General features: G+C 42.6%; 1 protein-coding gene across 1 annotated transcript in view; it reads left to right on the top strand.

Annotated features, from left to right (window-relative positions):
* LOC137536675 (guanylate cyclase 2G-like) overlaps positions 1 to 14,146 on the top strand; it is a 99,942-nt gene that overhangs the window by 18,207 nt on the left and 67,589 nt on the right. The window contains exons 2-5 of the mRNA XM_068258911.1: positions 1 to 155; positions 3,815 to 4,163; positions 7,860 to 7,984; positions 13,774 to 13,950. The exon at positions 1 to 155 is cut by the window's left edge and continues 159 nt beyond it. Of these exons, the coding sequence (XP_068115012.1) occupies positions 1 to 155; positions 3,815 to 4,163; positions 7,860 to 7,984; positions 13,774 to 13,950 (806 nt within the window). The remainder of the gene's footprint in view (positions 156 to 3,814; positions 4,164 to 7,859; positions 7,985 to 13,773; positions 13,951 to 14,146) is intronic.

Genomic DNA, 14,146 nt, shown 5'->3' with positions numbered 1-14,146 from the left:
AGTGGGATACAGAGTTACTGGGTAACACAACGCTGGACTATGTTTATGCTGATTGCGGATGCAATGCCAAAACATCTCTCAGCGAGTTCATTGGCCAGATCGAGAAACACCATGTCGCTGCCCTGTTTGGGCCAGTTTGTCCAGAGGCGGCTGAGGTAAGTATGAGGGTTTATACTCGAGCTAACATGGCTTATCTGTGCACATTATTTTGTTTCTTATTCTGCTGTAATTTATCATTTTCAAATGTACCAGTATTGGTGATATCTCAAACCACTTCACTATGTATGTACGGTATTTATACTTTTATTGCTGGATGTCCTGATTGATTTGTATTTCTCATACAATTTATCTATGCTCCCCACTATCTCTTTTGTACCATGTACAGTGCTACAGAAGATATTATTATAAAATAATCATTATAATGAGTGAGTCACGTAAAGCGCTATGTAAAGCACAAATAAGTGAACCTTCACTGACCCTGTGCATATGTCTGGGTGTGGAAGTGTGATGACTGGCAAATTTCAAGTCAATAACTCGAATTCAAACAACAACACTACTAGAAAGAATACATTTTGCCTTACTTGTGTTTTTTTTAAAGTAAATGTGTCAGATTATTAAAAATAAAAAACAGATACTCACCTAAGGAGAGGGAAGGCTCTGGGTCCTATAGAGTCTTCCTGTTCTCCACACGGTGTCCTCATTTCCCCCTGCAGGCTCCTCTGTTTGAATCTCCCGCCACGGGAAACTTAGGCAGTCTTCGGAAGTGTTAGGGCTTCTGAAGACTGGCGGCTCTGTACTGCGCGAGTGCACAAGAGAGGGCACTCGCATGTGCGCAGTACACAGCAGCCCATCTTCGGAAGCCCGAGTGCTTACGAAGACTGCCGAAGTCTCCCCGACCTGGAAGAGAGCAGTCCACAACCAATTGGTTGTGGACTACTAACAGGGGAGCATGCGGGGGAATGCGGACAGCGGGAGGAGAACGGGAAGGCCGTATGGGACCCAGAGCCTTCCCTCTCCTTAGGTGAGTATCTGTTTTTATTTTAAAAAGTCTTCAGACTCCCTTTAACTAATAATATTATAATATTATAAAACAACAACAACAATATTTTACATTTGTCTGTGAAGGGTTTTTATTTTATCCAAGTTGTGGTTAGTCCAAAGAAAAATTGGGTATTTCCAATTGAACAAAGAAAATGCTAATAAGGGAAATACAGGACACTGTTTTGTACAGATAGTACCCTTCCTGCAAGGTAACAAACAGTTTTAATTAACTGACTCTAATTAGGACGAGAGTCTCCAACCCAGAATCCTTTAGTGGATAGAATTACGTCAAGTAAGCTATACTGGTTTTAGCAATTCAGCAACAAAAGAGATGTTTTCACCATGAATTGTGTTTGCGATTAGAAACACATTTGCAGTTGCTTGCGACATTTATATGCACTTTGGACTTATCAGCGTTGCGTTTGCACACATTTTTGCACATTTTAAATCATGTATGTATTCTGTTCCTGTTTGTGTTTCTGTTGATTGAATGCTGTGTAAACGCATGGTGATAATGTTTGTGCACATTTTAGGTTTGTTTTTGTTTTTCAATGCTAGGACCAGAAAGTACAAAACTGTCTGTCTGCATGTTGGGTGGTGTGGCTCTGTCAAATTTATAAGCTACAGGATCTTCTCAAAAAATTAGCATATTGATAAAGTTCATTATTTTCTGTAATGTACTGATAAACATTAGACTTTCATATATTTTAGATTCAAATACACACAACTGAAGTAGTTCAAGCCTTTTATTGTTTTAATATTGACGATTTTAGCATACAGCTCATGAAAACCCAAATTTCCTATCTCAAAAAATTAGCATATTTCATCCGACCAATAAAATAAAAGTGTTTTTAAAACAAAAAAAGTCAACCTTCAAATAATTATGGTCAGTTATGAACTCAATACTTGGTTGGGAATCCTTTTGCAGAAATGACTGCTTCAATGCGGCGTGGCATGGAGGCAATCAGCCTGTGACACTGCTCAGGTGTTATGGAGGCCCAGGATGCTTCGATAGCGGCCTTAAGCTCATCCAGAGTGTTGGGTCTTGCGTCTCTCAACTTTCTCTTCACAATATCCCACTGATTCTCTATGGGGTTCAGGTCAGGAGAGTTGGCAGGCCAATTGAGCACAGTAATACCATGGTCAGTAAACCATTTACCAGTGGTGTTGGCACTGTGAGCATGTGTCAGGTCGTGCTGAAAAATGAAGTGCTCCATAATCTCCTGATAGCTAGCTGCATTGACCCTGCCCTTGATAAAACACAGTGGACCAACACCAGCAGCTGACATGGCACCCCAGACCATCACTGACTGTGGGTACTTGACACTGGACTTCAGGCATTTTGGCATTTCCCTCTCCCCAGTCTTCCTCCAGACTCTGGCACCTTGATTTCCGAATGACATGTAAAAGTTGCTTTCATCCGAAAAAAGTACTTTGGACCACTAAGCAACAGTCCAGTGCTGCTTCTCTGTAGCCCAGGTCAGGCGCTTCTGCTGCTGTTTCTGGTTCAAAAGTGAGTTCATGCTTCCATCTGCTGAAAAGCTTTATGGAGATGAAGATTTCATTTTTCAGCACAACCTGGCACCAGCTCACAGTGCCAAAACCACTGGTAAAAGGTTTACTGACCATGGTATTACTGTGCTCAATTGGCCTGCCAACTCTCCTGACCTGAACCCCATAGAGAATCAGTGGGATATTGTGAAGAGACGCAAGACCCAACACTCTGGATGAGCTTTAAGGCCGCTATCAAAGCATCCTGGGCCTCCATAACACCTGAGCAGTGCCACAGGCTGATTGCCTCCATGCCACACCGCATTGAAGCAGTCATTTCTGCAAAAGGATTCCCGACCAAGTATTGAGTGCATAACTGAACATAATTATTTGAAGGTTGACTTTTTTTTGTTTTAAAAACACTTTTCTTTTATTAGTCGGATGGAATATGCTATTTTTTTGAGATAGGAATTTTGGGTTTTCATGAGCTGTATGCCAAAATCATCAATATTAAAACAATAAAAGGCTTCAGTTGTGTGTATTTGAATCTAAAATATATGAAAGTCTAATGTTTATCAGTACATTACAGAAAATAATGAACTTTATCACAATATGCTAATTTTTTGAGAAGATCATGTATAGGCTTGCTACACACCAGCAGTTCTTGATGAGGGCCTGGCTTTCAGGGGTATAAAGAGATGATTTGCATATTCGGGAGCGATGCATCATGGGAAATCACAATTGCTCACTTAAAGCTGAGTAATCACAAGTATAGAACCTTCTTTTTTAAGAAGGCAAAATTATACTCAGCTATGCTTTTTAGTAAGAGGACTTTTAGGTCTCTTTTAGCCCCTTTATACTTCCTAGTGATTCTGGGTCACACTGAGCTACACCTTTACTTACACCTTTACTTAAAGCATACTTTAAACAACTGTGACATTGGGGTTCTCATGAATAATTTTTCTTCACTTATTTCAACTATAGAAACAGATAATGCATTAGATAAGATAGATAAGAGGAGCTATTTTGTGAGATAAACAGATGAGAATTAAGACATTGGGTGGTATACTTACAAAGAAGTGGCAAAATTGCTGTGTGCAGGCAGTACATGGCAATTTTTCTGGTACTTATGCAAATGGCAATTTTTCTGGTACTTACGCAAATAGCGCAACCCAAGTTATGTACTCAAAGTGTGTTCTGCTAATGAAAGTGATGTTACACAAATGGCAAGGTGTACCTTCAGAGATACAGTTCTTGTACATAATGTTTTATCTTTCTCCAGGTTACAGGTCTGCTGGCCTCCTCTTGGAATATCCCCATGTTTGGTTTTGTTAGTCAGACACCCAAACTGGACAACACCCGAGTTTATGACACCTATGTGAAAGTGGTGTCACCCATTCAACGAATTTCTGAAGCCCTGGAGAAGACCTTAAATTACTTTCAGTGGCACTACATTGGCCTTTTCGGAGGTGCAGCGGAAGGCTCGACCTGGGAAAAAATTGATGAACTGTGGACGTCTTTGGACAACCAACTGTCTGCGAATTTCACCATCACGGCCAAAATCAAATATGACCCGGGGAATCAGGACAGCCTTCGACAAAATCTTCTCTTAGTTGCAGCAGCTGCCAGAGGTTGGTGAACGGTCTGAATTCTGTGGGAGTTGGGTGCGCAACATCTGCCTTGTTCTAGCATAAGGTAGTTTATGGCGTACATTTTATAACAGTTGAAAAGGGCACGGAAATAGCCTTTTGTAGAATATCTACTACTTCATTAATATAGTAAAATATCTGTAATATTTCATGATATTTTACTATGAGTTAACCTCTCCCTATTCTCATACAGAGCCTCCACGTGGTGGCGCCTACTCTTAACCATCTTGTGGACACCTAACTTTAAAGAAAACCTGAACTGAAATTAAAAGTCAAAATCCACATACACAGGTCATACTTACCTCCTGTGTAGTCTACTCCTCAATCTATTTTTCCTCTCCTGCGTCCTGTTTGTCCACTGTGATCAAGGGAATTCTCCGTCCTCCATTTTGAAAATAGCCATTACACCATAACAGCTTCCTGGTCAGCACACAGTTAAACTGTAACATTGCCCACTTGAGCCATAGGGAAACATGGACACATCAGTTCTCCTCTCAGCTGTAACTGACAGTAACTGATATATTTCAGTGCTGACAAAATGTTGTCAGAACTGGAAGGGATCACTGTAAGAAGAAAATCGTGAGCTTCTGAGAGGAACTGATGGCAAGGTAACTATGTAATGTTCATTTGAAGTTACCTCATGTGTTTATTTTAAATAATTTTACTCAGTACAGGTTCTCTTTAACCATAACCCAATTTGATGGGCAACTGCCCTTAAGCCTCCCTGGGAACCTAACCTTAACCTTCCCAAAGGTAACTAACCTTAACACTTCTCCCCCCCCCCTCCCCTGGAACCCAACCTCAACCCCTCCACCCCCCTCCCCTAACCTTAATCCCTGGGGTCCTGTTGAAGAGGGTGCCCACTGTAAGCAGTGGGCACAGCAGGCGCCCTTCTCAACATGCACTCTTTTTAACCACTTAACGACCGCCTAACGCATAGGCGTCGGCAGGTCGTTAGTGATATAGCATGGAAACGGCTGCTCGATCGAACGGCCTTTCCATGCCAGTTCACGGAGGGTGTCTCCGTGAACAGTGTGCGAGCTGCCGATTGCGGCTCGCATGCATAATGTAAACACGCGGGGAAGAAACCCCCGCTGTTTACATCATACGGCGCTGCTGCGCAGCAGCGCCGTAAGGCAGATCGGCGATCCCCGGCCTCTGATTGGCCGGGGATCGCATCCGTCCTGCGCATTACACAGCATGAGGGAGAGGGAGGTAAGGAGAGGGAGGGCGGAAATGGCTGCGGAGGGGGGCTTTGAGGAGCCCCTCCCCGCTACTCAGTAATAGCCGGCGACGATCAGACCCCCCAGCAGGACATCCCCCCAGTGGGGAAAAAAGTGGGGAAGTCTGATCGCCCGGCCACAATCCTGATCGGTGCTGCGGGCTGTAGATCCCACGCATCCCATTAGAAAATCCCCTGGTCCTTAAGTGGTGCACTCTTTTTTAACTGCATCTTGCACTCTTTTAAACTGCTCCGTGTCAACACACCACTTAAAGAGAAACTGTAACCAAGAATTTAACTTCATCCCAATCAGTAGCTGATACCTCCTTTCCCATGAGAAATCTGTACCTTTACACAAACGGATCATCAGGGGGCTCTGTATGTCTGATATTTTTGTGTTGAAACTCCTCCCACAATGTGATGTCAGAACCACTTGTTGCATTGTGGGAAATAACAGTTGTTTACAGTTGTTTCCAACTGCCAAAAAAGCAAACAGCATCTCCTTCCACTGACATCACCTTCCAGCAGTAAAAATGTCACCATGTGATAAATGTCAGAATGTAAATCAGGGAGAGGACAGATTTTACAATGGACAAACACTGACTAAATTATTTATACATAATAATTGTAAAAATGAAGCACTTTTTTATTACATTATTTTCACTTGAGTTCCTCTTAAAGACATTTCTCTACTGACCTAATTCAATAGACTCTATTTCAGGACTGAAAGACTCCACATTTGAGCAATTGCACCTGGCTCTCGTGAATTTTCCCACTGGGATACCTTTAACGGTGTGTTATAGACGACAGATAAATGCCAATAAAATTGTATCACCACTACAAGGCTTACAGTAAGTGGTGAAAAATACACTGTGTACAACCCCATCACTTGTGAGAGTTGCGTTCAGAAAGTTGATGGTCAGCAATCTGCTATGAAAGTGAGAAGTAGCAAGATGCCAGGGAAGAACAATGAAGAGATGTAGCGCGTATTTGAGCCAAGCCAAGTGCTCTCAACCTGGCTCGAGATTAATATTACGTTTTTACAGTGACTCCAATGTTCAGTAAGGTCTGGTATCCAGGATAGAAAAGTGTAATGAAACCCTAGCCTAATGGGGTAAAAACATCTCCTGAACGGAAATACAGAAGAGAGATTATCGAATTATAGGGCTGTTTATTAACTTCAAGGAAAAAAATTATCATCTTCTTTAAAAAAAAAACTTTTTAGCACTTGCCAATTGAAAAAGTACTAAAATGTAGGTTTAAAAAATGTAATACCAAAATTATTTTAAGTATTTTTTGTTTGCTGGGTGCATCAAAGGTATTTTATTGATAAGTGGCCCTATGCAATTCCCAAACTTGCCAGCACTATACTGGGAGGGACGGGAGTGTCGCCTAATTCAAGTAACCCACCAGTGGTAAAAAAATTTGCTTGGGCTACATAATCGCTCAGCGAGTTCTTTGACCCCTATTCAATTGTAGTTTTCTCCCTCTGGAAAGTGATGCTTCTCGTCAAACATGGGTGTAAACTTTTAATCTGCTCTGAGCACGTGAAAAGTCCTATCACCTATGTCCCGGGGGCTGCTTGTGGCATCTGGGAACCTCTTTTACTAAGGAAACCCCAGATACCCTGGTTTTAAATAGGTAAAGGGTGTCAGTTCTTACTCCTTACCTATTTAATATTACAAAATATGAAATAATAAAAAAAAAAAAAATACCACCACCAGTCCTGCTGATCGCCCGCCATTCGTTGCTGCCTGCCGACATCCTCTTCTTACTGGCAGCCTCAGCGGAAGCATCTTTGAATGTCCTGCTGGGTCTCCCCATTGGTCCACTAGGTGGACCAAAGAGAGTCATCCTGATTCCTCATTGGTCCTATGAGAATTAGGCGGCGGTGGTCACAGCGGGTCCTGCGGGCAGTGACGAGTAGCAGGTAAGAGCAAAGAGCAGCTGGCTCTCACGACGGATGCATTCGCATTTCCCGGGGGAGTAAGGCAGCAGTGCCGTGGTGCTGAAAGACAGCTCTACAGCACAAATGCCTCACTCCACATCGTTTGGCATACAGGAGTATCGCTCAGGCAAATTCCTTGTAGTTGCCTGAGTTATGCTCTTAACACTACAATATTGCTCAGGTGAAACCGGCAATCAAATTTGCCGGTAAATCCTGAGCCATGTGAGGTTATAAGCAGCTTGAACACTTTGAGCTTCTCATCACCTCAAATTGCATGTGACCCAAGGTGTGAAACTATATCTGTGAGAAAAATCAGGAGCAAAGTCATCTGAATAGTGAGAAAATCTTTGCGCATCAGAGCCAATAAAACTCACTCATGCGTCTAGTCAACCGTTTTCCATGCATTTTGGACAAAGTATAGCACGCGATCTCTGATCCTAATGCTACTTCAGTTTCCCAGAACTCAGTACTGACTGAAGCACTGACCCCTCTGCTTGCTTTTTTACAGTTATTATCTTAGTGACAAGCGTGGAAGATGCTCGCGTAATCTTGCTGGAGGCGGAGAAGCATGGACTGACGGACGGGACATACGCCTTTATCATGGTGCAGCAATTTGAAGTCAGTGGCTTCCTGGTAAGCATCAAAGTGATTTCAGGACATATCTCACCGGGTGGCTCTGTACAATTAACAAGCTGACACATCATTGCATTCCAGAGGTTCTGGAGGCGTGGCCGGCTTACAGGGACAACAAAGGATGATTTGCAGATTCAGCAGTGATGCATTGTGGGACACCCCAGAGCTCAGATTCAACCTGAATAATCGCAAATACCTTCAGTTTTAAGAAGGCAAATTTCTGTTTTGCATAGCGTTTTAGTAAGAGGGCTTTTTGGTCCTTTGTAGCCCTTTACATACTCCTAGGAGTTCTGGTTCACCATGAGCTTGCTGGCTAGTCTGTAACTCAGGGAAGTAAGGACTTATGATCCAATCCACTTCATTTTAACAAACCTTTTGAACAGTCAGACATGCAGTTTCACTTCACAAAGCAGTTGTAAGGGAATGATTTGCATAGCTCTGCCCATTGACCTAAAATGTTGCTTTTTGCTGATGGGGAAGCGTTAAATGCATATTCCTTATATGTTCCACTACATAAAACATTCCTGATGGTTTTAGTTCTTTATAACTTATAATGCCAAAACTGCCTTTCTGACTATTTTACCACCTCCACGTAGTATGAGGACAGACAGACTTTGACAATGATGAACAAATTGTATAGGTAAGCTCTCATGGGAGTGGTAAAATTGTCCACTCATTGGCCAATCAAAATTGGATATGTGTGTACCAGGCTTGCACACACTTTCAATTATGATTGGCCAATCACTGACCCATTTTAACACATCCATGTAGTATGAGGGTTTACCTAAACAATCTGCTCATAGTATTCAATATTAATATTTAACCACTCGAGGACCGCAGTGTTAAACCCCCCTAAAGACCAGGCCTTCTTATTCTTAATTTGCCACTGCAGATTTAAGGCCAAGCTGCAGGGCCGTACAACACAGCACACAAGTGATTCCCCCCCCCCCCCCCCTTTCACCCCACCAACAGAGCTCTCTGTTGGCGGGGTCTGATTTTTTTTTACTATACCTCTTTTTTTTTTGTAAACCCCTCCCTCCCTCTCCAGCCAGCCAATCCTGCGATCGGCTGTCATAGGCTTCTGCCTATGAGAGCCGATCGCTCTCTTGTCCCCCAAGGGGACAGCCGTTGATCGCAGCGCTGTACTAACAGAAAAGACATCTAACAGTCTTAACAGACTGAAGGCGGGATGGAACTCCGCCCCCCGAGCAGGAGATGCGCGCGGTCTCCTGCAAAATGCAGCCCCAGGACTTGACGCCGATGCGTCAGGCGGTCCTGGGGCTGCCGCCGCGACCACGCCCATTGACGTGGGGCGGTCTTTAAGTAGTTAATATATCTGTTACCCTCATACTACATTTTAGTCAGTGATTGGCCAATGATAATTGAAAGTATGTACCAGGCTTTAGAATAAATTACATCAACGTTTGGAAATGTTTATGAATAATGATTGGGTTCACTGAATTATTTAACGAAAAACAATATACTGTACTATAATAAGCACAGTAACCCTCCCTGTGTGATTATGCACTAAACATCACCCAAACAACTGATAAAAATGAATAGGGGGTTACAGTGATGTCATCAGTGAAAATTTAAACATAGATTTTATTCACTTTCATTTGAAAAACATGGAGAGAAAGCATCTGAAAACTTGTCATATTAAATACAATCACAGCTGTTACATAAATCAGCAAACAGTGATGGGCTTCGAGTAGCTACGAGTTCGTAGCTTCTTGGATTCAAAATCTTAATGAATGCGCGTGTGACCGCAGGAAACAGGGGGTTAACTTACCCAGAATTCCGTGGGATCCTATGCGTATCAATTCCCCTCACATGCGACATATGTGACGCATTCCACCACTTACTACCGCACTTTCTCCTTCCGGCTTGAAGGAGAAAGTGCGGTAGTGTGTCGCGAAATGCATCACATATATCGCATGTGAGGGGAATGATAAGCATACGATCCCACAGAATTCTGGGTAAGTTAACCCCCTGTTTCCACTCCGAGATGGCTACAAACTCGTAGCTACTCCAAAGCCCATCACTGTCAGCAAATCCTGACACGTTCCGTGGCTCAACAGCTTTACTTCTACAGAGGCAGAGAACATTTGGTATAGCTTTAGCCTAGGATCCATCTGAAAATGGCGCCTGCAAATAATGGCGCACGGTGTTGCCGCTAATCCGTTTGCCGCTTATCGCTATTAAACGTTAAAGCCTTATTGTTATTTAGCGTTAAAGCCTTATCGTTATTTAGCGTTAACACACAGAACCCTCTCTGTACCTATCCCTAAATCCCCCTGGTGGTGCCTAACCCTAAGACCCCCCTGGTGGTGCCTAACCCTAAGACCCCCCTGGTGGTGCCTAACCCTAAGACCCCCCTGGTGGTGCCTAACCCTAAGACCCCCTGGTGGTGCCTAACCCTAAGACCACCTTGGTGGTGCCTAATCCTAACCACCCCCCTGGTGGTGCCTAACCACCCCCCTGGTGGTGCCTATCTCTAACCACAGCTCTGGTGGTGCCTAACCCTAAGACCCCCCTGGTGGTGCCTAACCCTAAGACCCCCCTGGTGGTGCCTAACCCTAAGACCCCCCTGGTGGTGCCTAACCCTAAGACCCCCTGGTGGTGCCTAACCCTAAGACCACCTTGGTGGTGCCTAATCCTAACCACCCCCCTGGTGGTGCCTAACCACCCCCCTGGTGGTGCCTATCTCTAACCACAGCTCTGGTGGTGCCTAACCCTAAGACCTCCCTGGTGGTGCCTAACCCGGATCAGTGAATAATGGCGCACAGCGCCTATGCATAAAAATGGCACTGCATTAAAAAGATACGCTTATCGCTATTTATCGTTAGTACTGCATAATAATGGCGCACAGGGAAAAAAGAAGAAAAACGGCACACAGTAACGTTATTTATCAATAGTGCGGTTCATTTGCCAAACAGCAGATGTTTTGCCCACAGTAACTTTATTTATCAATAGCGCCCTACATAAGCCAAACTGCAGACGTTATTTAACTGCAAAACGGTGAATGGATTTAATGTAACACTGTCAAGGTTAGGGTTAGGCACCACTGGGGGGGTCTTAGGGTTAGGCACTATCAGGGCGGTCTTAGGGTTAGGCACCACCAGGGGGGTGTTTAGGATTAGGCACCACCAGGGGGTGGATAGGGTTAGGCACCACCAGGGGGGTGGTTAGGATTAGGCACCACCAGGGGGGTGGTTAGGGTTAGGCACCACCAGAGTGGTCTTAGGGTTAGGCACCAACCGAGGGGGTCTTAGGGTTAGGCACCACCAGGGGGGTCTTAGGGTTAGGCACCACCAGGGGGGTCTTAGGGTTAGGCACCACCAGGGGGGTGGTTAAGGTTAGGCACCACCAGGGGGGGTTTAGGGGTTAGGGATAGGTACAGAGAGGGTTCTGTGTGTTAACGCTAAATAACAATAAGGCTTTAACGTTAAATAACAATAAGGCTTTAACGTTAAATAGCAATAAGCGGCAAACGGATTAGCGGCAACACCGTGCGCCATTATTCGCAGGCGCCATTTTCCGATGGATCCGCCTAACCCTAAGACCCCCCTGATGGTGCCTAACCCTAAGACCCCCCCAGTGGTGCCTAACCTTGACAGTGTTATATTAAATCCATTCACCGTTTTGCAGTTAAATAACATCTGCAGTCTTGCTTATGTAGGGCGCTATTGATAAATAACGTTACTGTGGGCAATAACGTCTGCTGTTTGGCAAATGAACGGCACTATTGATAAATACTGTTAGTGTGTGCCACTATTGATAAATAACGTTAGTGTGTGCCGTTTTTCTTCTTTTTTCCCTGTGCACCATTATTATGCAGTACTAACAATGAATAGCGATAAGCGTATCTTTTTAATGCGGCGCCATTTTTATGCATAGGCGCTGTGCGCCATTATTCACTGATCCGTTAGCCTATGATACAGTAAAACAATCTAAATAAATCTGACGACTAATCAGCAACTGCAAAAAGTGAAAAGACATTGAGTCAGTGGTGAAGATAAAGATAAGAGCAGAAAATTGTTACTCCCATATATATCAGCCGTTATTAATCAATTATGAAGCCAATAGCAAAGAGATCCAGTACAGCTGAATTGTTCTCTGCCTCTGAAGAAGTAGCCCTTTTAAGTCATGAAATGCATCAGATTTTGTTGATTTATGTAGCAGTTGTGACAATATTTTACATGACAAATTTTTATATTCCTTCTCCCCAAGTTGTATGAACAAAATCAAATAAAAACTGTGTTTAGTGGTGTTGAGTTTCATTTTCACGAAAATGCAAAATTTGATTCTTTGGGAACAGGCAATTTAAAAAAAACAAAACCTTGTCGTTTTTGAGAAAATCGATTTAAAAAAAGTAGAAAAAAAAATTATAATTGTTATTTAAACTAGGTAAAATTGTATATTTTTTTGGGAGAAAACAGGCAGTGTAGGGTTCCCTCTCCCAAGCCTCTTTAACCCCTTGTCACACTTGCAGGCTGGTATAGTTAGAATTTGGAGCCCGGACCGCATGGGGCTCCGTACCCTGAGCTATACCAGCCCGCATGGTCCATGATGTGGGAGGCCTTGTATAAAACACGAATACAGAACTTTTAAGCTTGGTAAATATAATAACATTTATAGCAGTGAAATGGCATTTACAAAGTTTAAAAAAATATTTTCTTTTCTTTGGATATTTAGTTTACCACTGCTGCGCTCCCATGCCAAATGTACAAATAGGTTACAGAAAATCTATTCATTTTCCAAATTGTAATTACAACTAATTGTGAAATGTTATACGAAATTTTGCTGTACGGAAACACAAGGTGAAAATAAACTGATGAGATAAATAATTGCATCTATCCTTCTAAAAATGACTTTTTGACTTATCCTACAGTTTTATTTTATATTTTGAAATCTACTTTTTAAGTTTTCACTGCTTCATTCATTGAAGTATGCCAGAGATGAAATATATGGACTATTATTGATCCTTTTATCTCTTTTCATCTCTCAGAATCCATTTTGTTTCAGGAAAGTGTTTTATGGTTGTAATTCCTCAGTGAGGATTAAGCTATAGTCTGATCCAATCCCGACCCCGACAGAAACACTTGCATATCTGATGTTTAACTTTTTTAGGCAGAGAAAGAAGAAAAGGAATACAGCATAGTTATTTGTGTGCTTGGCACTGTACATACACGTCTATCTCATTGTGTCACATGTCACTTCGTGTGTCCTTGAAATTATCACATAACAATCATCACTAGTATTTAGTTATCACTGTAGACACCACTGAAATCTCTATTTTTTTTTCTGTGGGTTTTCAGCATCATTTGCTGCCCCACATTACTGTTTCCTATGATTAAATGGCAACATTTGTTATTCTTTAAACACTATACTGAATAGATACATAACACTATTTAAGCTTGTTTTAGAAGATAAATATATACAACTTAATTTTTAACATTTAGTACATTATTTAAAACCAGGTGCGGCCTGTACTGCCTATATATTTTTGACATATGAAGAAAAGGGCTAGAAAAAAGTGATGGTCTGTATGACCCCAGTATTTACAGGATGTCTTCCCCTATAAATCTCATTAAACAAAATGCATATTTAAACACAACAACACCCTCCACCTAGTCCAACATGTTTCACCCCCATAACTTCAGGGGGCTTCATCAGGGGGCAAATACAAACTGCAGCTGTGCATGAAGTGCAAAAACATCAATTACAATACATTCATATTATTAGTATAGCATACCCTCACAGCTATATAAACTTTTTTGTTGCAGGAAGTATTTTGGAAGGACAATTTGATCACTGAGAAAGACCAGAGTGTGATGAGGGCCTATGACTCAGTGCTCATGATTGCCCTGAACTCCAGTTACAGCTACACGTCCTTCATGAAGCAGATCTATGACAAGCTGAAGGGGCCTCCTTTCTACAGTGAAATTACCTCAGAGAGTCAGGTGACCCCCTTTGTTAATCATTATTGTACACTGTGGTCACTTATGACGTTTTTAAAATATTATCTGGAAATGCCTGACATGCCATCATTAAACAATATGTACAGATTTTACAATTATTTCCACATAGGCTTCCCTATGCCCCATACATGATAAATAGGGCATATAGGAGTGTCCACCAAACTGCAGGGTGTCCCCT

The sequence above is a fragment of the Hyperolius riggenbachi genome, chromosome 10 (assembly GCF_040937935.1).
Source record: "Hyperolius riggenbachi isolate aHypRig1 chromosome 10, aHypRig1.pri, whole genome shotgun sequence".
Taxonomy (NCBI): Eukaryota; Metazoa; Chordata; class Amphibia; order Anura; family Hyperoliidae; genus Hyperolius; species Hyperolius riggenbachi.
Note: the sequence above shows the minus strand (reverse complement) of the source record. Positions and strands in the feature narration are given on the sequence as shown.